Raw genomic sequence first — 27,903 nt, 5'->3', positions numbered from 1 at the left:
CGAAGAAGTCAAGTTCCTATATAATTACTAATCAAGTGATTGAAGAAAAGCCTATAATGCATCGACAGAAGACAGCACCAGCAATACCAACAGTCAAATCCCTAGATGATGACTTATTCTACTCCCTACCTTCGTTCTTACAAGCTCTAGACCTTGAAATTACTGACCTTGAGGGCTTCACCGAGATGCACAATGGTCTCATATCTCTGAGCCTAAAAAGACACACTAATCTAGTATGTCTGAACTTGGGTTCTCTTGAAAAGCTGGTCCATTTTCGGTGTTCTGACTCATTCGAATTCCTTAGTCAGGTCTCTCCCCAACCCTACTTTGTTCTCTTCAACTACAATAAACTTTTGGTTGTTTCTTATGACATTCTTTATGTATTAATTCTCTGCAGGGTTTTGGTCTGAATCATCCCGGTATCAGCAGATTTGAAGAGCCTTCCCGGGTCCTTGCAATAGAATCATCTCAACCCCAACAACGGTTTGATAACGTCTTATCGTCTCATCTCAAAATCACCAATATCACATAAACCAGATTCAAATCCATAGCAAGTCCAATATGCATACCTCGTTACAAATAACCACTCTGTTTTCTTTTACGTCTCTTAAAATATAGATGATACTTCTATTAACCTTAAACTTAAATTTACAGATTAAACAACTTCAGAAGCAAACATGTTTTGAGATGTGTTTGAGTTAGAGACAGGACGCTTTATTTGGTACTTGGGCGTCACGTTAAGCCCTGTCTAGCTTTACTTCAAATAATCAAGATGTACGATCCGATTCAAATAGTTTTGTCTCGTGAAGCTTTGTCATTTATTCAATAAAGTCCACCCCATTTCATAAAACGTTTACTTATGTATTTATAAAAGAAAAATAAAACGTTTTCATCTTCACATGAGCCTTCTCCTGGAGTAGCAACGTTGGAGCTTCACTTCATCAATGGGAATAGAACTTTCAGGGAAGTTACACGGCACAACCGTCCCCGGCTGCTTCTCCGGCAACAACTGACACGGCTCCGGAGTCACACCGCTCGTGTAACCAGACACGTCAGTACAATTCCAAAGCACTTTCTTAGGTTTCTTAGAAAGCGTGATCGTCACGTTAGAGATACATATCCCAGTGAACTGATCTCCCGTGATCCCAGCCAATTGAGCCGGCATCGTCACGTTCTCTGCCACCATGTCTTGATAGTTAATGTTCTGAATCACCGGTAAAGCATTCGGATCATAATGCTCGTCGGGATGCGAACCGTAGCTTCCGGTCATCCAGAAAACGTATTTCATCGTCTGCATCGTCATGCCTCTTACGTACACATCCTTCACGTACCCTCCTCGACCAATAGCTGTTTTGATCCTGTCGGATTTGATTCCGGTTTAATCAAACCGAACTGAACTAAACCGGTTTGTGTTTTGGTTACGTACCTTATTCCTGATTCTGAGTTGATGGCGATGATATCTTCAGCTCGAACATCCTCTATTCCACCGGACATCTCGCTGCCTAAAGCGATCACGGCACTGTCGGGGGAAATGCATGTGAGCCGTCGGATCAGAAGCTGTTTCGTGGGCATGCCGTAGTTGATTCCGTACTGATCCCATCCACTCTTCACAGCGATACAATCGTCTCCGGACACAATGTAGCAGTCTTCGATCCTCGTGTTTGTACAAGAATCTATGATAAACCGGAATGAATTTTAAACCAGATTTTACAAATCGGTTATCGGTATTTTGAGATTATCGGTATGGTTTCGTACCAGGGTTGATCCCGTCGGTGTTTGGTACCGTGACCGGTGCTAATATCGTCAAGTCTTGGATAACAATATTGCTGCGTATAAAACATAAACAAAACCGGTTTTAATATCTTAAATTTTGATAACCGAATAGTTAAACCGAATGAGTTTTTTCTTAACCTGCTGTAGACCGGGTGAATGTGCCAAGAAGGAGAATTCAAGAATGTGAGATTGGAGATTTGGATACCATCGGAATGCATAATCTCAATCAAATATGGTCTTGTGTATTTTAATTCTCCTCTCTTGAATTTTCCCCACCATGGCTCTCCTTGTCCATCAATCGTGCCATTTTCACCTTTCAATTTTAAAAATTCGCAATTCGGTTTAGGAAATCATCGGATATTTTTGGTTAATTTGATACTAAGTGAGATACTAACCGGTGATAACCACGTCGGTTAAGTTGGAACCAAAAAGTAGACTGATGAATCTTCCACCATCTGTGTCTCTCCCTCGTCCGTACGAAGGCAATGGCTCTATCACTTCATAGTCACTTTCTTCCTACAAATAACATTAGGACAAACCATTTTCATCATTAGTTTAGAATTTGTTAAACTTTATTATTTCACCCTAGACAGAAACTATTAACTATTCACTTGACATAATAAGGAACAAAATTTTAATATTATCAAGAATACTTAAATGTTGTAACACATATTAATATTACATTTCTAAATCTATAATCTTACAACTACGGGGATGATTGGTAAGTGCTGTAGCTTTATATTTTTTGCTGTAGAATTTAATCTGTAGATTTATTTGTTGTAGCTTTCCTTGCTGTAGATTTCTAAAGCACTATTTTTTTGCTCTGGAAATAAAGCTCTCTACAGCCATATTTTGATTTTGCAGAGATTTTTTTGCTGTGAGCTTTTTAAGGAAAGCAAAACTCGATTGGTTGAGATATATAGCTGTAGACTAAATTTTGGCTGTCCAGAGCATCTACAGCCCCAACCAATCATCCCCTACATTTACCAGTATTTTACAGGAGCTTTTTTGTTAGCTATTTTACAGGAGCTACAGAAGGTTTTACATGGAAATTTTTGAAAAGCGTCTCGTATGCTGGTGATGGTGTGGGCTCAAGAAATGGGAGAGCTATTTTAGGCTAAGGCCCAAAAGTAACATGTGGCTGAGATTTGTAGTATAAATGGACGTGTGAGATCTTCCTAACATGAATGGGTCTCAAACTTTTAAAACCGTCCGATAACGATCCCCACTAACTTTGCGTCTTTGCCTATTTTGTCTTTGCGTCTTTTAAAACCGTCCGATAACTCCCTCATTACTCTACCCTCTACTTTTAGAGTAACGCATCCTAAACCTAATAGTTTGCTTTTAGTAGAAAGAAAACAAAAAAATAATGAAATCTTTACAGTATAGGTCAACTAAAAACTCCGAGTTCTTCTTTTTTTTTCTTTTTGTCACAGTGACTCCGAGATCTTCAAATCTCTTAATTTGCAGGTAGAAATTGTTTTGCCATCACAGGTTCATTGTATTACTTTTGATATAAAGTATTTATTCACCAAAGAGAAAATAAACATAAACTGAATGGCCCAACCATATATCATCAGAAGCTGTCAAGCAAATGTCACGTGAATAAATGTATGTATGTATAAATTGAAACAACAAAAAATTGCAAAGGAAAATAATTAACTCATCAAAGACGTTTGTGGAGTTTTGTGTCACGGGGTATATATTCCTAATTAAGTTATTCTTAGAAAATTAAAATAAAGTTTTATGGGACAAAATTAATTAAATAAATAAAAACTTACCTGGGAGGCGAGGAGAACTGCATCACGGTGGAGGAAAAGCGTGAAATGGCTGGTGAGGTTAAAGCTTCCGGTGAGCCACCGTCCGGCGGGAACAAATAACAAGGAGCCACCATAGTCTGCGAAATGACTAAGCTGCGACACTGCATCGCGAAACGCCGCTGTATTTGAGGTCACGCCGTCTCCTACGGCGCCGAACTCGTCAAGAGACGCTGAATAAGCTCTACACGATAAGGCTGAGTACTCAAACTCTTCTCCGCGACGGTGGCCATGGTTGCGACGATGGCGATGAGTATGTATATCGGTGGCTCTGAAGGTATGTTCGGCATCGGCGGCTCCGGTAAAGCCACCATCGTGGCTGAGAAGGAGAATGAGAAGGGAACCGATGGTGTAGAGAAGGCTTCGCATGACGGTTTTTTTTAGATATGAGAAATGTATTGTAGTATTATTTTTCTTTTGTATGAAAGGATGAGTTTATATATAAGAGACCGGACCCCAATACAATTTTTTTATAAATACACCGAGTTTCTGATTGCATTAAACTAAAATACGTTTTACGTATATATTTTTTATCATATTAGTATTTACATGTAGTACTATTTCAATATTAGGAGTATATATGTAGTTTACTCTTTTATTAAAATTAAATAAATACAACTAGCTATGCCTTTACAAGGTTACATTATCGGCTTCAGAACAGAACCGGACCACTATAGTCCTGACCTATGATGGGTCATATCTATATTATTAAAACAGAAACATTGTGTTGGACCTAACATTTATTTTATAAGTTTTTAAATTAAATACATCTTCCTACTTTATAGTTAAACCTACATTAAATCACTAATATTCTTTTCCTTATACTGCTATCAATGTTCCAAATAATATAGTCATTTCTTTATACTACTATCCATTTTTCCAAACAACAATACAATTATAATCTTATGTCCAAACAATATAAAATATTAGAACTTATTTTTTTAGTAACCAAATATTTAAATAAATCAAATAATTAAAAAATATTCAAAAATTTTATAAAAAACGAAAATAAATAAAACTTACTTTTACAGGTTTAAATACTACAAAAACATTTCAATCAATGATAAATCAATTAAATTAACATATTATTTTATTTATATTTACTACATAATGGTTCTATCATTTATTTAAGTAAGATAACAATTCAATAATAGCCATTACATAAAAAATAAATATATAAACATTATACAGTGTACAATAACTATAATAACAAAAATAATTATGAAAAATTGTTCAAAATATATGTTATCTAAAGAAAAATGCTTAATACTAATTGTTAACAAAAAATTTAAAGCGATTATAATATAAATGATTAACAAAAAAAATTACACAAAACAATTGTAATAAAATTAATTAAGTTATACAAAATGGAGTAATATGATCAAGACATTTATAGTTGTTAATTATATCTATTATTTTTTCTATCAAAATTTTATAGAAATGTCATAATTTAATAAAATTGTAAAACAATAAACTTTAAAATTTGGATTAAAAGGTGACAAATTATGAAACTATAGCAATTTAAATCAAATTGGATATGTTAAGATATCGGGCATCCATCGGTTCAATTGGTTAGTCTCAGATATAGTGATTTTTATAAATATAAATATTTTTAAAACCTAAATTGAATTATCAAATCATCGGATTAACCGATTTGACCGCGGATTTGGGTCAAATTTAAAAGCATTGATTTAAATGCAAAGAAAATTCAAATAAACAAAATTTTTACAAATTAACAAAATATTTATTAATTATTAGTAAAAGATTTCATCATAAAATAATCCGCGCTTGCAAAGCGCGGATCATGATCTAGTTTCAATTTAAATGAGCAACAAAATTTGGAAAATGCAACCAGTAACCTCCCTTAACTTTGAAACCAGCATTAGGATCAAACTTCCACAATTTGAGAAATTGTATGTTGAAGATTTTGTTACTGGTTGGATTTTCTTTTTTGACGTCAACTGTTTGGACTTTTTATCTTTTAAGATCTTGTATTGTCCGCCATTTATCAAATAATCATTTTTCGCTCTAAAGAACAACTATTAAAATATGTTTCTGAGAATATCATGAACACCTCGTAAAATCCGTTGAGATCAAAATGTGTGCTTTTAGTTGATATATAGTATACCAAGGTGCACAAAAAAAGATGATAGTATACCAAGAAAAGGTGTGACAAAATAAAAAGTATACCAAGAAAATGTAATATATAAAATAAAAGTAGTAAATATAGAAAGTGGATGATAAAAAATATTGGCTAAATAAACAAAACAAACTACACTGTTTGGCACTAATAGATTATATAATGTAAAAAGACTTTTTTTTTTTTTGAACTTATGTAAAAAGACTTGAGTTTAAGAGATAGTGGGCTGCTAAATTCCCTTTTCAAAGTCCAGAAAAGTGCATATTATCAAATAATGATGGTAATGTATTTGACAATTTATTATTTTCAAGAATATATGTGGCTGCCAATATGTCTATGTATATTGGACTAGCAACAATAGACATAAATTATGCTACCCGCTACGCCACTTCGATTATTTCCTTACTTTAATGCGACGCTGCATCCGGCTACCCCCTTACTTTTCTAAAATAATCGACCTAACGTTGGTTGTTAAATTACAAAAATTGTGTATTGATATACTACGGGATAAGGAACAAAGAATATTTATACCATATATTATTACTTACTCTAAATGATATGCATAAGCTGTGATCAAGATCCAAAATATGTACGATCCACAACCTGTTGATAGTATACTTAAAAGAACTAATACTGGATCCCTGAAAATTTAACCCAAATGAATGGTTTGTACCTAGTTCACTTACATGCCCATGGTGTATTTTATTTCATTTGCAGATCTATGATGTCCATTAGTGTTACTATGAATGTCAATAACCTATATAAAATTGCTTTGGAGAACTAATTACCTAATCGTCCAAATGTCAAATATCGTTTGCCAAACTCTGCAACGGTTAGAAAGATCTTATTACGTATTTTACCCAAAAAGATCTATTACGTAGATGCACATCTATGTGAATATTTGTGTGTAGTATTCTATATTAAGTGAGACTAGATCTTCCGCGGTTGCGCGGATGTTTTTTTTCAGTTTTATAAACATAAATATTTATTTTAGATCATTATTTGACATTTTTAGCGTTCATTATATAACTATTTCAGATAAATTAATTTAATAATTTCATAGTTTATATGTTGTAGACTTGTAGTTAATCAATTGTTTAAAACTGTCATATGTATTTTTGCTTTTTATTATATATTTATCTTATTATATTTGGATTTAGTTATTAAACAAATTAATATATGTATGAAAAAACATATTTGCAAATTATTTTGTATTTAATTTTTGCTAAATTCTGACCCACCCTTTAAAAATAGATTTCGTTTTATCAATATTTTTCCCCTTATTTATTTTAGATGATATATTATTTTATATAGAAGTATCTTAATTTTTATACATGAATTATATATTTTTTAATTAAGCAGTTCTGTCATCACATTATATTTTAAAATAATATTTTTTATGAAACTAAATTTATAAATTTAATCTGATTTAATCTTATTTATTTCAATATAATAATTTTATTAACATGATTGATTATGATTATAAAGTAGATAAAAATAGGATATAATTTATTTTATTTTATAAATGATACCTAATTATATATTAATAGTTCATTTCTAATTACAAAATTATTGAAAATATTTACATAAACTTTCTGAAAATTAAGATATTGTTAAAATATTTATCAACAGATTTGTTTGAATTTTTTTAATATATATATATATAAATATATATATATATATATGTGTATTTGCTATGCAAGTACGTACACCTCCAAATGAAATAAATCATGTTGAAAAAATCACAAATGAAAGAAATTATTACTTTTATTTTAATAGAATAGATATGTTCTGTTTTAATAGAATAGATATGTTATTCGTAGTTGAGATTTTTCATAGCTAAAATTTCTAACTAACCAGTACGTACACCTCCAAGCAGAGACGGCCCATCATTACTAAAGACCCTATTCAGATTAAAAAATTTGGACTTTTTTTTTAGAATAAAAATCTGAAAATTTTTTGGGCCTTTTTTCCTAAGCTAAACTACTTCAAAACATTTTGGACCTTAAGCGGATGCTTACTGTGCCTATGCTATGGGTCAGGCCTGCCTCCAAGCTCCAGTCTACCTTTATCCAAAACCCTGTCAAACTCAAAAGTCAAAAAGAACACCAAACTAAACCTAATAGACTAAAATTAACCTACTGAAAATGTGATTAATTAGTTTAGTGTTTAACAAAAAAACTATAATCATCGAGATAGATGAGTCTGATACGAGAAACATAAATTTTGGAAGTGGGGCTGAATATTATTGAATTGTGAAACTCTGTGTCCAACTCTATATTATCTGATTAGTACGATATTGTCCACTTTGGGCCTAATTGGCAAGCCCGTATGGATTTACTTTTGGTTTCCATCCCAAAAGGCCTCGTACTATTAGAGTTGGACATCTCTTTATATATTAGACTCTCTTTCTCTAATTCTTCAATGTGGAACGTAGTTTGTTATATCACATTCTTCCCCTCAAACTAAGGATCACATTCATCTCGTGTCCCACAACTGACTTCCAGGATCTTTTGACTTGATATCTGCCACACACACCTCCCAATCCTAACTCGATGGGTCTCGTTTCTACTCGAAGGGTATTTTTGATCTTCTTGCAGATTTCTCGTCAACCGCTCTGATACCACAATATTGCTCAAACTAGTTTGGTGTATGTATGAACTCAATGAATAACAAGAACTAACTCTTCTTATTAATTTTTGTGGAAACTCACTCAAAACCACAATCTCTCAATCACACAACTCACAATAATGTCATCTCATGACATTGTGTTTATATAAGAATTTAGATATCCTAATTCTAAAAGGAAACACTTGTAAATAGATAACTCCTAAAAACACTTTGATCCTTATCTCATAAAGATCCTAAACTATTTAGGATTAGGATAGCTTGATACTCAAGCTTTCTTCGAGCTTACTTCAACAGTAAATATTGACTGCAAAGGGACCCTGTAAGTGATAATGATTAGTGAATAATGATGTGAGCTTTCTATGTCGGCTTGCACGCCACGCGAATACTCTGCCCATTATCCGTGAGATAGCCTCAGCAATAACATGAACCCATGAAGTATATTTTTATCTTATCCCACTTCTTATAGCTTATATTTTTTTCTTATCTATCTTTTTAGGTATTTATCTTCCGTCACATGCAAGACTTTAAGAAGTTTTTAGCAAAAAAAGAATTAAGATCATCTCTAATAGTTTACTCTATTTTTTCATTTAAAATAGAGTAACTCTATAATAGAGTTAGATGTTGCTCTAATGGTAGAATAAAAAATAGAATGATGAACAAAAAATAAAAAAAATTACTCTATATATAGAGTAATAAATAGATTTACACTATTATAGAGTAGGAAATAAAATACTATTGGAACATTTTTACTCTAAACTTTATTTTAGAGGGAAAAATAGAGTGGAATTGAAAATGTCAGAACTACTATAACTTTTTTTTGGATAGAGTACATCTAAAGGAAAATCAACATGCTTCATCTTTACTTTTCTATATTGTATAATTCATGGCTATGCAAGTTGATTGACATTTTGAACATTTTGAAGAGAATTTACGCTTTATTTTTGTATTTTTGATTATTTGTTTGTTTTCCATAAAAGCATGTTTTTTTTGGTAAGAATATGGGAGATTAACTCCCAAACTTTATTTAACAAATAAAACCCAACTTCAGTCTACAAAACGAGTTTGTCGTGGCCGTGGAGGTCCAACAACATCTTCATGCAATAAATCAGCAATCTCATTCGGTGCAACATCAAAACTAGTAAAACCAAAAAGAAGAAAAAAATGCAAGGTTAGCCAAACCATCAGCTAAGTGGTTTGCTTCCCTATACACATGAACAATTCGGACCAACCAATCCCTTGTCAAAAAATCATGGCACAAACGTACCAGGAAAGACAGCGGATAAAAATCTCCAATCCATGTCGTGAGAAACTCCACCACCATCATAGAATCGACATCTATCTCCAATCTTCTAACTTTTTTCTCCCAAATAATCACTAGACCATAATACACACCCTAGAGCTCCGCCAAAGATATTGTACATCTTCCTATGGTAAACGCAAAACCACCACACCACTCACCTTCTCCATTCCGCATTACTCCTGGGTTCCCATCAGCTAAGCCGGCCCCGGGTTCCCATGTGATGCTATAAAGTACATACAAACATATTATAAAATACATATACATGGATGGAGGTCATGTACGATATATAGTTCACGCTTATGCAATTTTGAACATTTCAAAGATAATTTATGCTTTATTTTGTAATTTTGTTTATTTTTTTCCTTCTTAGATGCGCTATATTTGCAAATAAAATTATAAAGTACATATGGATGGAGATTTGTTATACCAATATAATGGAATAATGTAACAGAGCCTTTTACAGATGAAGAATCTTTATTTCTTTGTGAAAAGTATTATTTTGTATAACGAAGTGGGATAGGTATAATAATAAAAATTGCGAAACCCTGAAAAAAGGAAATACACAAGTCACGGGAGATTTGAAGCAACCGACTACGCATCGATAGTGGTTGGAGTACACGAGAGATATAGAGAGATAATTATTCTAATAATGAATTTTTAATTAAGAAAAATAAATTATCGTTTTCTGTACATCCTTAAATCGAACGAATTTAGCTCGACACTTTGCATTGGCAGGTAAAAAATGGAGTTTACTGTAAACGTTTTCCTAATCTAAAAAGAAAAAGAAAAGATATCGGTTTGTTAAAAACATAACCCTTGTAATAAGAAAATATTATTACCAAAATTTGATTGGGATTACGATAACCAATTTATTGAATTTTTTACATCTAGGGACACTTTCCAACATTCAAATTACACTACAAGACACTTATCACTTGTGACACATTTTCTTTTGTCAAAAAGACTCTTATGACCCTAAACAAAAGAGAATCTTTCTCTTCTTCTTATTTCATTTTATTATTTTTCTTATTCTACTTTATGTATTTATTTACTTTTATCTCAAGTTCTAAAATATATTAAGCAAAAATAATTGTCATAATAAACTATATATAAAATTCTCTATCTTTTAAGATCCATGTTCATATATATATTATATATATTAATGTGTAAACAAAATGTGGACGTGGACACCAAAGCGTGGATAACAGAATTATAAATTAGTTGTGGACATAAACATCTTAACAGAATTATAAACTAGTTGTGGATATGGACAATATTCCTTCGATTCCATTCATCATCTCGGAATCTAAATTCAATTCTAATCAAAATTACATCCATCCACATCATGACAAAGCGCAAATGCTTAGATCAAAAATCTCTGACATGCAAGATCTATTACTCTCTGACATGCTTCTTCGGTTTTTCTCTCCGCTCATACTTACAATATCATTTATTTCTCATCTTGATTGAAGTTTAATTGCAGATAATTTATCAATTGAACTGAAGAAGCCAAGTGTTTGTATTGGAGATAACATAGTCTGTGTCCACGTTTTATGGTATAATTTTAGTAACATGAGTCTATGTCCACGTATTGTTGTATAATTTTATGGAATCAAAACAGAGAGTTTGTCCATGTTATCTACTATAAACACATTAACATTACATATCCACACATTACGCATCACTCATCCACACATCACCCGTCCACAAATCATCCAACCATGCATCACTCGTCCACAAATCACTCATCCACAAGTGTCATTTCCATTAAGGGCAAAATTGTCCACAATCTGTTGCTGGCCCACAACAAAGTGTGTCACATGTAAGAAGTGTCTCTAGGTGTAATAGAAAGTCAAAAAGTGTCTCTTAGTGTAATCAACTCCAATTTATTTAGTTTAAAGACTTGTCCGATCCAACAATTATAATGTCAGACCACATTGATTAAAAATTCGGCCCATTTATAAGCCATATCCGGTCGATGCGCATCAGTATAGTTAGTCCGCCTAGTTGTAAATCATAGTCAATTATGCTATTTATCAAATGTTGTAAGGAAATATCTGAGGCAATTCTTCGTCTCTAACCCACTACTCCTAGTCCTACACATACGAATACTCGCTAGTTTTCAGATTGCTTAGCGTATATTTGTAACTAGTACCCTAGTTTTTTTAATTCGAAATTAATGACCAAAGTAGTTATTCAGTCTGCAATGGCGAGTTTGAGAGTACAAAAAACTGCCTTAGCGTTCCATAGTCTAGATACATATAATCAAATGAAAATTAGACCATGATTAACCTCAGTCTCTTAACTGAAGTTCTTAATTTCGGCTAAAAGACGGTTCTTAATTTTTTTTTACATTTTAACTAAGAAAAATTAAAAACTGTCTTTTGAATAAGAGATATAAAAGTCATTTTTTAACCAAAAAATGTTTAAAAAAAAATATCAAATCATAAGTTAAAAACTCCACCTAAGAGACCGGGGCTAATCATGCCCTTACATAACATAAAAATGTCATAGATTACTCTTTCAAACTCATTACGCTCGTCCTTGGAGTCTTCTTTTTAGTTCTTTTATATCCCTTATTAATAAATCAGGTAACGATTTTTTGAATAGCAACATCGTATTTGCATTCAAGAGTCTAAATATGACATGATACATGGTTTGACCCTTGATCCGAAATATCAAGTAATTAGTTGGTTAAAGTGGCTTTAAAAAAGACTAATTAGGTGTAATTAAGGACATACCTACCTACAAGATGTTAGCTATTAAGAATTTAAGATCAATCTATATCTTTAATAATATTGTTAATGAAATGGCTCATTTTATTTTTTTTGTGCACCAATGGCTCACTCATATAGATGTCCTACCAGTGCCCTTCCAACCCAACTTATCGTAGTGGGCGAAGCTTATACTCCTTTGTACGGCTCCAACATTTTTTTTTAGTATTTGTTAAATTTTATTTGACGATATGTGCGGACGGTTTTTATTTGCTTTTGTAGATTAATCTGTAGCCGTCTAGAGTTGGGGATATTTTAATATATATGTTAAAAAAAATGATATTTATTTGGTTTAGTATATGATTATGACTGAAAGATGGGGGAAACGCTTTCAATTATCAAACAAACGAATATCCGGATGAAACACATGTTTGTATGTTTTATAACCGCAAGTTTACCAAAATATATATTTATTTATTTAGTTTTTAATCATTCTTTTAGTTTTTACTTTTCTCTTCATATGTTTATTATATTTTTACCATATGTAGTTTAAATATACAACCATCAAGGTTATACAACTTTACATTATAATAACTTTAAGAACAAACCCAAACACAATCATCAAAATAAACAATAAAGGTCCTAGGTCTGGAATATATATTTAGTAATTTTTCTCTAGTTATTATTTTCGCATTTAAAGAAGTAATATAATATTTTCTAAGTTGCAATCACACTCTTCGATTTAACCCCACTATTTTAAGATACTCGATATTTCTTATCCATCCTTTCACTAAATGATAAAAGGTTGAGATGTAAATTTTTTAAATAAAGATTCGACCCAGCCCACATGGTCCTGTCGATTAAGCCGATTTATCATGGATAATATTGTCTTTAGTTTTGACAGGATTGATTTCCAACTTATTTTGGAAAGGTTTGTTTAAATTCTATGGACAACTCTAACTATGATATCAAATTGGTTGTCGAAATAATATTAAATTTAATGTTTTGATGTTATATTTTATTATTTTTAATCATAACATCAAATTTCACATTAGTGTTGTAAAACATCAAAACATACATATTTAGAGTTGTAAGATACTATATATTATTTTTGAGTAATATATATTATTTTACTATTTGATTTAATATTTTAATCATTTCTAATTGATAAATAATTAAGTATCATATTTAGATTTTATGTTTGTTTGTTATATTTTTATATTTCTGTGAAAATATTAGTTACAATTAAAATTTTATATTTAAAAAAAAAATAAAAAGACCATAAAAGTATCTAAGATATTTTGTTTTGTTACAATAAAATCAGACTATGATCATATTTCTTTTTCGTTATCCCTTGTGTTTCTCTACTCCTTTTTTAGGCTCCGAATGGTAACTGCGGTTTGAGCGGTGCGGGACAAGCGGTTCAACTGCAGTGCGGTTTTAACAGTTATAAAAATGTATAGATATATAATATGTATAGAGATTTTTGTTACTGTTAACTGCAGGGCGGAACGAGATGACGACCACCATTCGAATAAGTGTGCGTGTACCTTTAGATTTCATAGCCTAAAAATTATACAAGTTAACGTCTAGAAATCTAAATCGATTTTGAGTTTCTCTATAGAAGTAAATCATAAAATCATTTTGGAATTTTGTAAACCTAGAGGATGTACCATCATGATGTCCAAAAAATACTATGCGAGCTGTCAGACTTGACAAACGGTGGATCTAAATCGATTTTGTAAACCTAGACTCAAACTCGACCGTTGCAATGCAAAGTAAAATAAAACCGTGTAGGTAAAACACATGTACGTATCACGTATGGAATCGACGCTTGCCCAACTGCCATAAATTCGTCATCCAATAATATCGTCTCTTTCATCATTATACTCGAATATTGCTCTCAGCTTTGGAACATTGGTTGGGCTAGAAGTAGTGATTGATTTAACAAATTCAAGGTGGTACATTTTTTCGTGTTCCAAAAAAAGTGGTACTTTCTTCAAAATATTTCTCTTCGAAATTATTTAATAAGTTAGCATTTATCTTTATATTATTTTGCATATATAAATTTGTTAGTTTGATTTTGTAACAAATGTTAATTAAAAAACCTCTGGAATATCTTAGAAATAAAACAAAATGAAATTCTCGTCACAAAACATACCCACCTATCTTAAAGTTTAAAACGTTCCAACAAATTTTAGATTTAGGAAGACTTCATAACGTATAGTTAGGGTATCTATTACTAAGCTTATGAAATGTGTGATGTTTTTTTTAAATGTGGTACTTTTGAGAAATTTCCATAATATTTATGAATAAATCTTATAAATAAGATTCTTCAAACCATTTTTCAAAAAAAAAACTACAAATATTATGTTATCAAAAAGGTTTTAGGTCCTGCATTTACAAGGATATTTAAATTCAGTTTAAAATAATAATAAAAACTACATGGTTTAAATAATATTTCTACATAATAATCATATATAACAAAGTTTATAAACTAACTCTAAAAATAAACAAAATAATTGAAAACTAATCAAAATCATTTTAAATGTTGGAATGATTATTTATGAGAATATACCTCTTATCACATCTTACACATTACTCTCCACAGCTGCATCTATTTAAGCTTCTCTCTAGATCTCTGATATTTATATTTTCATACTTACCATTCCTGATCAAGCCAAACTAGTTTGATCAACAGCTAGGTAAATCAATCAAGCCACTTAATCGAATAATGAGCCGAGGTGGGAGCTCTGGAGGCGGAAAAAGCTCGCTAGGTTATCTTTTTCGGCCAGACAATGAGACTCCAAAAAGTGTCCCACCAGCTGCCCCAAAGCCTACACCACCGTACGGTGTAGATTTCACCGACGGTGACAACAAATCTGACCAAAAGCCTACGTTGTCTGAAAACAACAACTACCCCAGAGCTCAGGGCCAAAACTCTGGCAACTTCGTCACAGTAAGTCTTTGTTTTTCTTCTTAGTATTCGATTATTCAAATTCTGAACATTTAAAAATAAATAAAATTTTCAGGCTCGTCCAACGACGAAGGTTAAATCGGTTCCTGGTGGAGGTTCATCGCTTGGATACTTATTCGGAGATAAATAAGGGAGTGCAAATGAATTTATAAAACTAGGGTTTGTATTGTGATCTTGTGTGTATTTTATATGTAGTAGTGATCCCTGTCTAGATCTCTACGTATTTCTCATTTATTTGTGCGTACGGACGTGTGTTTTGAGTTTGCAGTTTATTTTTTTTTTCAAGTTGTGGAATAATTGGTTTTCTGGTCATGAACTCATGATTCGTGAATTTTTATTTGTATGCATTTTCAGTTTTTTTTTACAAATAGATTGCATATTGCCATACATTTCTGATCATATGAAGTTTTTTTTGCACAAGGCAATTCAAACTAGCTAGTAGCTAGACTTGTCGTATGAGATTTGTGTGTGTTTGTATACCTGTAAAATATAATTATGAAGCCTAAACTAAATTCAAAGTATTTAGAGTTATATAGACAACTGAATTATCGTCATGTACAATGTTAGTAAACTATCAGACCAGCAAAACAAAATTTCAACTATTAGATCACAAGAATTGTATAAATTTGTAATTTATTAATCTTAGAAGATAACATGCTATATATGTTTTCTTGCCGGATTTTCTTATCATTTTACAATAATGTCAGGAAACTAAGTCCCAGAACGTTTGAAACGTTTTCATGAAAGTAATATAAATCATTTGTTCACAAACAAAAAAATGTGTAAGCGTTCGTTGTAAAGTCTTCAAAGAAGCAGACCGGCAACGACAGTGGTACGCCGCATGAATGCCATGGAAAAAAAATTAGATCTGTTTGAAAAAGATATATATATATATATATTATTTTTTTTTTGTCAACGAAAAGATATATTTATATTTATATAATTGGGGTAAATAGGAAAGAAATACAAAATATGCTATTATTTTTATAAAATCGTGTAAATTTCCGTGAGTCCCGGACCTTCTCAAACCTTCCTCTTTCTTCTTTTTGATCAACTTCTCAAACCTTCCTCTACCACTAAAAACAAAACAAAATTCTCCAATTCAAAACAAAGCTTGGAAGAAAACAACACGAGTAATTGAGACTTTCATTTCATTTTACTCAGCTGTTGAAATCGGTCGTAATAAACCATCTTAATCTTGTACGTTAATCTTTGTGATGGTTTCTGATTTTCTTTTCATTTGATATTTATTGTCTTTTAGTTACATTATGCAACACCTCATGTTAAGTTACAAGATTAATGTTAATTTCTTTGTTTCTAAATTTAATTGATTTTTTGGTTGATGCAAAATATTTCTGAAATTAATCAGTGGTATTGTTTTTAGAGTTCCTCTGTTGTTCAAAAAAAAAAAAAAGAGTTCCTCTGTTGTTAGATTCTCTTAAGAAGGTCAACTTCGTTAATCAGTATAACTTCTTTAAATCAGTTAAGGTTTGTGCTGTGTGTTTTTTTGCTTGATAAATTCCTAGCTAGGTCTTAAACAAGCGATTCTTGAAGTTATTTTCTTGATCACAGTTTCAAATTAAATTAAGCCTCGAAATATATATATATACACACATATAATCTTTCCTTCGCTTTTCGTTGTTTTCAAAGTTAAATTTTTTTTTTTTTCAAAGTTAAATATTGATCTGTGGCTGTCAAAAAAAAAAAAAAATATTGATCTGTGTTGGTGGTTTTCTTTAAGATATTAGAGTGTCTCATATGTTGCAGAGAGCTGATTTGTTATTTTATATGTTCTTGATGTTCCAGGTAATCTTTTAAATTCATTTTCAAACAGCTCAAACTAGAGAGAGAGATCACGTAGGTCGTAATCTCATGCGGCGTTTTCCTGCTCTTATAAACAATCTCAAACCAATCTTCCCGGCTTCGGGATCAAACTGTAACTCGTGTATTAATCCTGTACATTTTCATCTGATGTCAGTTTAATGAAGAAGAAAATGAAACAAGTGATTGTGTTGTATGTTAAGCAGGTAAAGTTGTGAGAACCATAGTACCGAAAAAACCGGGGAACGAGAACAATGGTGAAAGAGAAACAATGAAGAAGATTGAGGAATCGGTAGAGCCACTGGTTGCCTTCAGTAGGCCACCACCATTTCCACCATTTATTGGTCCATTGGTCATGTATTCTCTTCTTCAATCATGGTCTAGCCGCGATGAAGATGGCTAGTTGCTTCGTGGAATGTATATATATAACTATATGAGATGTATGCCAAAGTTTTCTTGACCAGAATCTCTAAAATCTAGATATTAACCGAGCCTTTTAGCATAATCTTGTGTTATATATGTTCTGATTTTCCTCTGAGACAATAAAAGGTCTGATGTTGTTTTATAGTAAATCGATCAATTGTTTTGTTTTTGTAAGCTTCATGTGTACTAACTAATAGTGATCAAACGAGTTTCTTAGTAACGTGGTTATATTCATCTAATAAAAGCTAAAAATGATCTGGTTCCACTCGCTTCTAATTTCTTGGGACCAATTATAAGAACACGAGAAATGAACTACATGTTTACGTATCATTTATTATTATCAGTCTTGTTGGGAAAACATTGAATGTAAAAGCGGTTCAAATCCTATGTAAGCAAAAAGTTCTAAACGAGAGCGTTTGTATATTACTCTGTTTTTTGTCTTCCAGTGTAGCTAACACTTGCAAGTTAGTAACAAAACCACTACTCGTTAACCAACATTAGGTTGTTCTAGCCGCTTGACTCTCTTACGCAAAGTTGACGTGTTTGTCAAGAAACCGAGTTACCTAAATACTACATGGTGAACTGGAGAGTCGATGGTGGTTCTAATGTTGCCTTGAATAGCTCGCGGAGAAATCAAATAACCATTGTTGCAGCTTCTTTGCTCTCCAACTTTTTTGAGTTTTGTCTAGGGCTAGATGATGATCACAATCATCGTGAATAAATGTAACATCTTTCATTTGTAGACAAGCAAATTAAAAGTTAATACACGTTTGTGTTAGTGATTCTTGTGGCTTTAGAGATCAAATACTATATTTAGTTTTGAAATGATTTACAGATCAAAGACCAAAAAATATCTTCACTGTTTATAAAAGACATTATAAATGAATCATGAGTATACCAATTTCGAACTTGAGTAATTTTTGTGAAGACATCAATGAGCTTAAGGTGTTTCATGGGCTTGGCCAGTTCAGGTACATCAAATACTACTGTTTTGTTCTTCTTCTTTTTAGAGGTTTTAATAATGTTTTCTAACAACGCAAATAACTTAGTAGGGAACAATTTTATAAACCAAATAATTGAAGGTTGTCATAAAATATGATATCCATGTGCAGTTGCCCTAATGCTGGGACCAAAGCTCTCCAGATCATAATAATTAGAGAATATAGAGCAGGTGAATAGACACCTTTTTAATTATTCTATTACTATAATTCTATTTTAAGAATTAGCTGTTAACAAGACGGCAGAAGCAAGTATGAATCAAGAATCCAAAGGAGAATGTAATACAATATTAAATAGGGGCAAATCCCTCTCGTTGGTCTTCTTGGTTCTTAATTATTGAATCCAAACAAAAAAAAGAGTTCCATCGTTTTCTTACGAATTTGTGTTTATTTAGTTGTGGAAATAGTTTGAATTCCTTTTCTCAAAGAAGAAGTTTTGAATTCGATACGTATGCGTATCTCTATCACATTCATCTGAAAGTCACCAAAAGAAAAACAAATCTACCAAATCCATCTATACTTTTATACTAGGTGTTTTGCCCGCGATGCGGACTTAAACATTTTCATAAATTTTTGAAAAGTTCTTTGTATACTATATTCATTATACTAAAATAAAATTTAAAATAACTCAATATTCTACTTTTAATTATATAATTTATGTTTTTTAACTTTTTACTAAAATACTTTTTCAGATAACAATACAATATATATATAGAAATTATCTTTTTCTAATTATATTTTTAGATTTTGGATGATTCAATATTCTATTTTTAACTATATAATTAAGAATTTTATTTGATTAATATTTAGTTATATAATTATTTTTTTAACTTTTAACTAAAATACTTTTTCAGATAACAATCCAATATATATATAAATTATCTCTTTTTTAAATTATATTTTTAAATTTTGGATAATTCTTACTATTATTAATTTTAATCAATTATCTAATCAAATAAATTAAATTTTGTTTTTATTTTTTAATTTATTTATACATTTAATTCATTAAAGGTATAAACAATATTAATCACTCTAACTTTTAACGTGAGAACTCGATTCAAAAAATTTACTTTAGTTATATAATTATGTTTTTAACTTTAACTTAAAGACTTTTTCAGATAACAATACAATATATATAGAAATTATCTCTTTTTTAAATTATATTTTCAGATTTTGGATAATTCTTACTATTATTAATTTTAATCAATTATATTTTCAGATTTTGGATAATTCTTAATATTATTAATTTTAATTAATTATCTAATCAAATAAATTAAAATTTCGTTTTTATTTTTTTAATTTATTTATACATTTTATTCATTAAAGGTATAAACAATATTAACCGCTCTAACTTTTAACGTGAGAACTCGATTCCAAAAATTTACTTCGCAAATAATAGTATAGATTTTAATCAGATAGATTTGAAATTTGTTTTCATTTTTTGACTAATTTATATAATTATTCATTAAGGGTATAAACGATATTAACCACTCTAACTTTTAACGTGAGAGCTCCATTGCAAAATTTTACTTCGCAAATAATAGTATAGATCATGGATTAACAAATGTCAAACACCAAAAGAATTAGTAGTTACAATTATCTATCATCTTCTTTAACAACATCAGGAAACAATCATCGCTCTAGTTTCACAACATCAGAAATCCAATATACTTTCCATTTATCCAAAATTTGACATTTTACCTTTTTGCAATATCTATGATATTAAACTATAACATACATAACATATACGTCTATAATGGAAATATATATATGTACCGATTATACATGTAAGTTGGCATTTGTACTTATCAAACCCAAATTTTGATTTATCTAAGAAGTTTTGCAGATTATTCCAAAGAAGATGACAACAATAAATAAAAGAACCTTTTTGTAACACAGAATAAGAGAACCTAAATCTATTAACTAACTTGGATTCATAAATTATAGTAATACTCAAAATTAATAATATAACCTGAAGCAAGCAGTTGAGGATCTTTGAATTGTGAAACTATTTTTCACATAAAAAACGATAACGCACTGCATTATTAATATTTTATTCAATCTATTAAAAGTAAAGTACAAATTGGTATTAACCCTTAAAATAACTTCTTTATTACTTCTAATGCCATTCCCTTATTTTACTCTTAACCATAATTAACTTTAATAAATTACCTTACAAAAGACATAATAAAGAATTATTTTCTTAAATTTTGTTTGTGTTACACCAAATTACCTAATATTTAGCTAACATAAAAGATTCCAATATTTTATTTTCTAAAAGAAAATATCAAATATAAAAGCAACGAAGCGATAATTTTGACATACTATATATATATATATATATATGTACATATCAGTCTCACGTATTGATTAGTAACATAAAACAAGATTATATGCAACACTGTGTGACATTGATTTCCAACTTTACAATATAGTTTCATCCCGGTAAAGCCAAGAAATGAACAACTTACACATATTCAAATTTCCAAAATAATATGAACAAACTACAAATATTTAAATAGTTAAAAAGTATCAAATAATTATATATGTTTATTCATTATAAAATGAAAAAAACCCGTACGGATCCGCACGAATCAAGATCTAGTTTATCATTAATGCGTGATAACATTAAATTTTTATTATTGACATGATAATTATCTCTTACACTAGATATCCAAATTTTTAATAACTAAATCTGAAGCCCATTAAACTCTAGTATAAATGATAATCATTTAATTTAGTGCAGCCTAAAAGACAGTTTTAGTGATTAGCGATTATAAAAACACTTAGAATCAATACCATTAAAATAGGATCATTCCCTTAATGAAAATTATACTTTTCTCAAAAATACCTTTATTATTACAAAGGATTAATTAAATTCATTAATGGCATTTAGGTTTTTTAGTTTTGGGCCTACAAATACACATAAATAGATCTATTAATAATGAGTCTATATATATTTAAAAGATATCTTAACTTTAAATTTAATATAAGTATAAATATATTATGAAACATAAATAAATTAACAAACATGAAATATCATTTTCTTAAATATATGTATCAATATTCAAATTAGATCATTTGAATATTATACAGATTTTCAATACAAACCAAATCATATATCGTACATCATATATCATATACATATTTGAATATCATTTTTCCATGTATAATATCATTTTATACATAATATTAATATGGCAATTACGAGTGTTCAAGAATATTTTAAAAATTATATTAAAATCAATTTTTAAATCTAAAATAAAAACACAAATTTATAATAGGTGATTAATAACGAAAATAAACTAATATTGTCATATCAATAAGTTTTTTTTAGTATCATTTTTATACGGATAATATAATAAAATTTCATCAAATTCTAAAGAATCACTAAATTATGTAATATTAAAAAAATATGAGTAATTTAATCAATTTTTTTAAAAAAAATACTATCAGATATTTTGTGTGTTTATCGGATCAATGGTATCAGATTGAAGGTTAATAGTGAGTTTTGGGTTTTTACCGGGTTATTTTTAATTAACGAATTTTTCATTAAATTCGAACTGGAATACAATATATCGGGTCTATAAGTTCGACCATGAATCTATGTCGAATATGAAAACAAATCTTAAAACTCAAACATTATTATAGAACAACTGCCATATTTCGAACAAATATCATATTTTGAAAAGAAAAAAAACAAATGATAAAAACCTTAAAACTCAATTGTTATGATTCGAAACAAAAAAATAATGGTAGTTTGTAAATCAGTTTTCGATCAATAAATGGAAAGAAAAAAAATCCGCATTTTCTAAGCGCGGGTCAAAATCTAGTTAACTGTTATGAAAACAATGTCCATTTTTACTTTTGTGTTTATTTTCATAAATTTAGACTACTTTTTCTTTGTTAGTTCTTTGTTAGTTCTTTACATTCAACCTTTTTAATTGTTTTGTGTTACCCTAACCCATTTCTCCTGTTTAAAATTGTCGAGCAACGCCAAAATATAATGAACATCGAACGGTGTACACCAGTTAGCTACCTCCACTGAAACAACGGTGAAGCCAGCCAATGCAAAAAGCCACAGCCTTTCTTTGCTGAGAAACGAGCCTATGAAACGACGCAGCTTTCGCTTTAAATAATAGGAGCAATGAAAGTGACACGTAGATAGTTCCGTATGACCCACGTGGGGAAACGAGTCAGAGTAGGACCCACACATATTCATTGATCCGACCGCTCGTCTTTTTCTTACTAATGCTTTCCCTTACATCTGCACCACACTAATCTCACACACAAACCTTTTTGGTTTCAGGTTAGCACCAAAACAACTCGAAAATATTAAAATTAAAATATTTATTTAGCATGATAAATTGTCAAACAAATTAGGAAACAACCAAAATAATGACAACAACCCCATTTTATTTATTTAAATAATTTTTTTCTCATTTTCTGTTCTTTTTTATTTTTATTTTTATTTTTCTGTTCGCTCTCACCTTTATCTCTCTCCACACAGAAGCAAAAAAAAATAAAAAGAGTTTCACGTTGTCTTTCTCTTAATTCCCCTCGATTTCTCAGGAAATCACCAAGCTCATTCACATTAATCTTTCTTATTTAGGATAGAAAGATCCATATTTTTCGGTTCGTTCTCTCCCTCTGGGTTACGAATCAAGAAGCTAGAGAGACACTTGCTTTCCTGTCTTCACCAATTTCAAAAACAGACCCAAATTAATACTTGATAGAGGGTTTGTTTGTTCTTCTTCAATCTGTGTGGATGAAAGGTAACCAGAAAGACTCGTCGGAGAAACCGACATGGGATCGAACCTCGTCGAGTACTACTTCCATACCCGGAATGCTGTCGGTAACCCGACCCGGTCCAAAACTAATGGTTTGGCTCATCTGCTTCATTGTCTTCACTTACATTATCTACATGCTTAAGCTCGTCTCCACCTCACGCACCTGTGACGATTCCGTTACCTTCACCACCGTCTCCGCCCTCTCCACCAACGTCTCCTCCTCTTCCATAAAGGTAGCTTCACGGCGGCGCCGCGAGTCGGAGGAGGAGGAGGTTAAGGTAGACGCGGCAGACGAGCCGACCGATCTCAACCACGTGGTGTTCGGGATCGCCGCGTCGGCGAAGCTGTGGAAACAGAGGAAAGAGTATATCAAGATCTGGTACAAACCGAAACACATGCGCGGTTACGTTTGGTTAGACAAAGAAGTGAAAAAGAACATTAGTAGCAACGACGAAGACGACGACGATCTACTCCCGCCGATTAAAATCTCCGCCGGGACAGCGTATTTCCCTTACACGAACAAGCAAGGACAACGCTCGGCGCTGCGGATCTCGAGGATCGTGTCGGAGATGCTGCGTTTGGGTCTGAAGAACGTGAGGTGGTTCGTGATGGGCGATGACGACACGGTGTTCGTAACGGATAATCTCATAAGGGTGTTGAGGAAGTACGACCACGAGCAGATGTATTACATCGGGAGCTTGTCGGAGTCTCATCTACAGAACATATTTTTCTCGTACAGTATGGCTTACGGTGGAGGAGGGTTTGCGATTAGCTACCCGTTGGCTAAGGCATTGAGTAAGATGCAGGATAGGTGTATACAGAGGTATCCAGCGTTGTATGGTTCTGACGATCGCATGCAAGCTTGTATGGCTGAACTCGGTGTTCCACTCACTAAAGAAATCGGCTTTCACCAGGTACAGTTCTAATGATTTGTGTGTTTGGTTTAGTGTAGAGAATATAACTTATTTTGATTATTAGTGGCTAATTTAGCGTTATTAATGATTTTGTGACATTGGGTATTGATGTTAATTGAAATGGGTTTCATTCAATTAGTTAACTTTTGTTATGGAATCTACTCTACAAGTTTTGGGCGCAATGTCTTGAGTAACTAAACTTAGAAGAGGCATTCAATTTTATTATGGTCTTGTGAGAGAAGCTTATGCTGGTTTTGCTTTGATGCTGTTTTGGCAATATTTCGTGGTTTGGTACCGACAAAGCGGCGCGTGAGTAGCTCAATGTCGTCAAATTTACTTATGTTAGATGGTTAAATACAGGTGTAAGAGAGGGACCCGCCTTTCTGTTCCCATACTTGAATGATTTGGTTCTTCCCATTATTTACAACGCGCACATATGACGCGTACATTTCACGCTTCACGTTTTAAGTTTTGTTGTTACCGTTTCAGTACGACGTTTACGGGAACCTCTTTGGCCTCCTCGCCGCCCACCCAGTAACACCATTCGTCTCAATGCACCACCTCGACGTAGTGGAACCGATCTTTCCCAACATGACCAGAGTCCGTGCCCTCAAGAAGCTGACCGTACCGATGAAGCTCGACTCAGCCGGGCTTCTCCAGCAGTCTATATGCTACGACAAGCACAAGAGCTGGTCCATCTCGGTCTCGTGGGGATATGCTGTCCAAATATTCCGCGGAATATTCTCTCCTAGAGAAATGGAAATGCCTTCGAGGACGTTCTTGAATTGGTACAAAAGAGCGGATTACACCGCGTACGCGTTTAACACCAGGCCGGTTAGCCGTAACCCGTGCCAAAAACCGTTTGTGTTTTACATGTCCTCCACGAGATTCGACAAGCAGCTGAATACTACGGTTAGCGAATACATAAGACACCGTGTTTCTCATCCTTCTTGTCGGTGGAAGATGACGAATCCAGCTGAGATTAATACCATCGTAGTCTACAAGAAACCAGACCCGCATCTATGGGAAAGGGTAAGTAACGCAATGTCATTTAATAGCATGTGGTTAAAATGTGAATTAATGTTATGGAATTAATGGTTTTCATGTGTGTTTGGTACAGTCACCGAGGAGGAACTGTTGCAGAGTATTACAAACAAAGAGGAATAATACGTTATGGATCAATGTTGGTGTATGTAGAGAAGCTGAAGTCACTGAACTTAAGTAACTTCTTATATAGTTTATTTTTTATTTGCTTGTATTGATTTTATTTTTTGAAAGGGAAGGAAAATTAGTTTTTAGGCTGCTTTACCCCACTCGTAATTTCTTGCCACGTTATTTAACATTGTAATCATTGAGATCCCGTCGTAGTTATTCTCTTACCGATGATGGTTCATACAACATTCTTCCAAAGCACATTTTATCTAATTTAGTAGTAGTATATAGATAATATTTACACCCACAACCACAAGATCTCTTTTGTTTTCTATTATGAGAACAGTTTGTTAGCACTGAATGTAAACAATTGGTGAATTGTACTGGACTCTGTACTTATCATAAAAGAATTCAGAAGACAAGAAAAAAAAATCATCAAATGACTCAGTCCAAGAGGCATGTCTCAGACAGTAACAACAACAACAGCAGAGGTAATGTCTTACACAAACAATGACCTCAAAACAATCCGCCAACGTTCAACACTTTTGACCAAGAACACAGCATATACCAACGAGGTGAATGTGAATTTAAACGGAAGATGAAAAAGAAGTCTCCAGAGAAACCAGGCAAAGAGTAGTTACTTTGGGTAAGCCTGAGGAGGATAAGCCGGACCGGGAGGGTATTGAGGATAAGCTGGAGGGTTTTGAGGATAGCCAGAAGGTGGATAACCTTGTGGAGGGTGTTGCGGATAACCAGAAGGTGGATAACCTTGAGGTGGGTGTTGTGGATAACCTTGTGGCGGGTGTTGCGGATAACCAGAAGGTGGGTAACCTTGTGGAGGATAACCGATTGCGGGTGGAGTTGCTTGATCAATCCGTGACATTACCTGAGGCGGAGGCACCGCCATTGGCTGTGGACCGAACTTGCCATCTCTCTTGTCCATTTCCACCTTGTGTTGTGTCTACAAAAGCATAGTAGATGAACAAGATATTATCAGGAAGACTGTATATATTACTTTTCTGAGTAGGTAAGGTTGAAATGGGCTTGATAATATCATTACTTTACCTGCATACAAGCGCAAACCCTGCGAACAAAGAAAAAAAGAATCATCAGGGACAATAAGTTAAGGGGAATGAACATGAGAATACAGATGGGGAGTTTCTTACGTGCAGTAAACCATGTCGGCTAAACAAGAAAGCAGCTGAGAAGCTTCTGAAAGCTCATCAATGCCAACGATACATGCAACTATGGAGAATATGCAAGCCACTTGGCTGAGACAAACCATAAACCCCTACACAGCCAAAATAGATTACGTACGACACTTAGTCAGCTCTACTTCTATTTTAATTGCTTGTGAGTCTACTTACGATGATGCAGTTGTCACACTGCGTCGTCTGAATCTGGAACTCATCTTGAAGAAGAAAACGAGTGGATGCCACAGAGGTTCCAAAGCAGCAAAAGACCTGCAAAATTGTTCTGCTACTGAGAAAACACTGATAAACTAGCTAACAGTTCATGGAGTTTGCCTCATAACTCATAAGACATAACTAGTCATGAGTGAGATCGTATGCTTATGTTACAGAAAGTAATCAGATGAACGTTCAAGAATAACTGGAGAGTCAGAGGAAAAGACTTCATCTTGAAGATGATCAAGATCCTTACCTCAGTGGCAAGACAGAGTTGAGGACATTTGGCTTCTCCACACCTGCCACTACAAGGCATGTAACCAGCGCAGCAAGTGTACCTGTGAGACAAAGAAGCATCCTTTTTTAAAAAAACTAAGAAGATCGAATTGCAATGCATCTATGCAAAGGCACTTGAATGCGTTGAATACCTAGACATGTCATTGTAAAGCGCACGCTTGCGAAGCAAGTATGACGCACAAGGGGCACTGCAAGGTGAAGAAGAACACAAACAGATAAAGAATCACACAGTGATGAAGTTTTATTCCAAAGTCAAATCTTGGTCAATTCAGATAAACTCGAGATATTCAAATAGAGAGGAGAGAGCAAGCAAGCAAGCAAAGAGAAGAAGCTCAGAGCGAAGCGGAGACTTACCACCACAAGGCAAAGCAGCAATCTGCGAACAACAAACAACAACACATAATCAATCGATCAATCAATCAATCCTCAAAACCGATCAAACAGAGAGAGAGGGAGGGGAGTACAAGGAGTATCGCCCTGGATGGTGTGAGAGAGATCGGTGTGCCAGACGTTGCGGAAGTTCTGGCGTTCCTGCATCTTCTCCGTGTCGAATTTCGGCGCCATTTTCTATGACCAACTGACTCACAGGCGAGATAAGAGGTTGATGAGAGGATCAGATCAGACTCGTACAAGTCTTGAGAATCTGATCAAATCAAAATCTACAGCTTCTTTTTTTTTTTTGTTCTCTCCCTCTCTCAGAAACGTATATCTGACTTCTTCATCTCCCTCTCAATCGTCATCAACTTGTGG

The 27,903-nt window shown here is 32.6% G+C and overlaps 5 protein-coding genes across 5 annotated transcripts; 3 read left to right on the top strand and 2 right to left on the bottom strand.

The window, feature by feature from the left end:
* Positions 1–794: 794 nt before the first annotated feature.
* On the bottom strand, positions 795–4,155 carry LOC106441268 (probable polygalacturonase). Its single transcript, XM_013883103.3, has 6 exons — positions 3,555–4,155; positions 2,169–2,289; positions 1,912–2,086; positions 1,756–1,826; positions 1,427–1,673; positions 795–1,358 (listed from the first exon to the last, which is right to left on the bottom strand). Exons 1-6 carry the CDS (start codon positions 3,957–3,959, stop codon positions 896–898), a joined length of 1,482 nt encoding a protein of 493 aa, XP_013738557.1. The 5' UTR covers positions 3,960–4,155; the 3' UTR covers positions 795–895.
* A 10,845-nt stretch (positions 4,156–15,000) lies between these two features.
* LOC106374467 (protein SPIRAL1-like 5) lies at positions 15,001–15,739 on the top strand. Its single transcript, XM_013814486.3, has 2 exons — positions 15,001–15,334; positions 15,408–15,739. Exons 1-2 carry the CDS (start codon positions 15,110–15,112, stop codon positions 15,480–15,482), a joined length of 300 nt encoding a protein of 99 aa, XP_013669940.1. The 5' UTR covers positions 15,001–15,109; the 3' UTR covers positions 15,483–15,739.
* A 1,485-nt stretch (positions 15,740–17,224) lies between these two features.
* On the top strand, positions 17,225–17,770 carry LOC106374457. Its single transcript, XM_013814478.3, has 2 exons — positions 17,225–17,288; positions 17,380–17,770. Exons 1-2 carry the CDS (start codon positions 17,225–17,227, stop codon positions 17,574–17,576), a joined length of 261 nt encoding a protein of 86 aa, XP_013669932.1. The 3' UTR covers positions 17,577–17,770.
* A 5,215-nt stretch (positions 17,771–22,985) lies between these two features.
* On the top strand, positions 22,986–25,700 carry LOC106441233. The gene is made up of 3 exons (XM_013883065.3): positions 22,986–24,298; positions 24,788–25,330; positions 25,419–25,700. The coding sequence occupies exons 1-3, from the start codon at positions 23,363–23,365 to the stop codon at positions 25,521–25,523; spliced, it is 1,584 nt and encodes a 527-aa protein (XP_013738519.1). The 5' UTR covers positions 22,986–23,362; the 3' UTR covers positions 25,524–25,700.
* Positions 25,701–25,820: 120 nt separating this feature from the next.
* LOC106441243 lies at positions 25,821–27,903 on the bottom strand. The gene is made up of 8 exons (XM_013883076.3): positions 27,618–27,903; positions 27,508–27,529; positions 27,285–27,341; positions 27,113–27,194; positions 26,818–26,913; positions 26,617–26,741; positions 26,516–26,534; positions 25,821–26,411 (listed from the first exon to the last, which is right to left on the bottom strand). Exons 1-8 carry the CDS (start codon positions 27,715–27,717, stop codon positions 26,088–26,090), a joined length of 825 nt encoding a protein of 274 aa, XP_013738530.1. The 5' UTR covers positions 27,718–27,903; the 3' UTR covers positions 25,821–26,087.

Source organism: Brassica napus, chromosome A1, assembly GCF_020379485.1.
Source record: "Brassica napus cultivar Da-Ae chromosome A1, Da-Ae, whole genome shotgun sequence".
Taxonomy (NCBI): domain Eukaryota; kingdom Viridiplantae; phylum Streptophyta; class Magnoliopsida; order Brassicales; family Brassicaceae; genus Brassica; species Brassica napus.
Note: the sequence above shows the minus strand (reverse complement) of the source record. Positions and strands in the feature narration are given on the sequence as shown.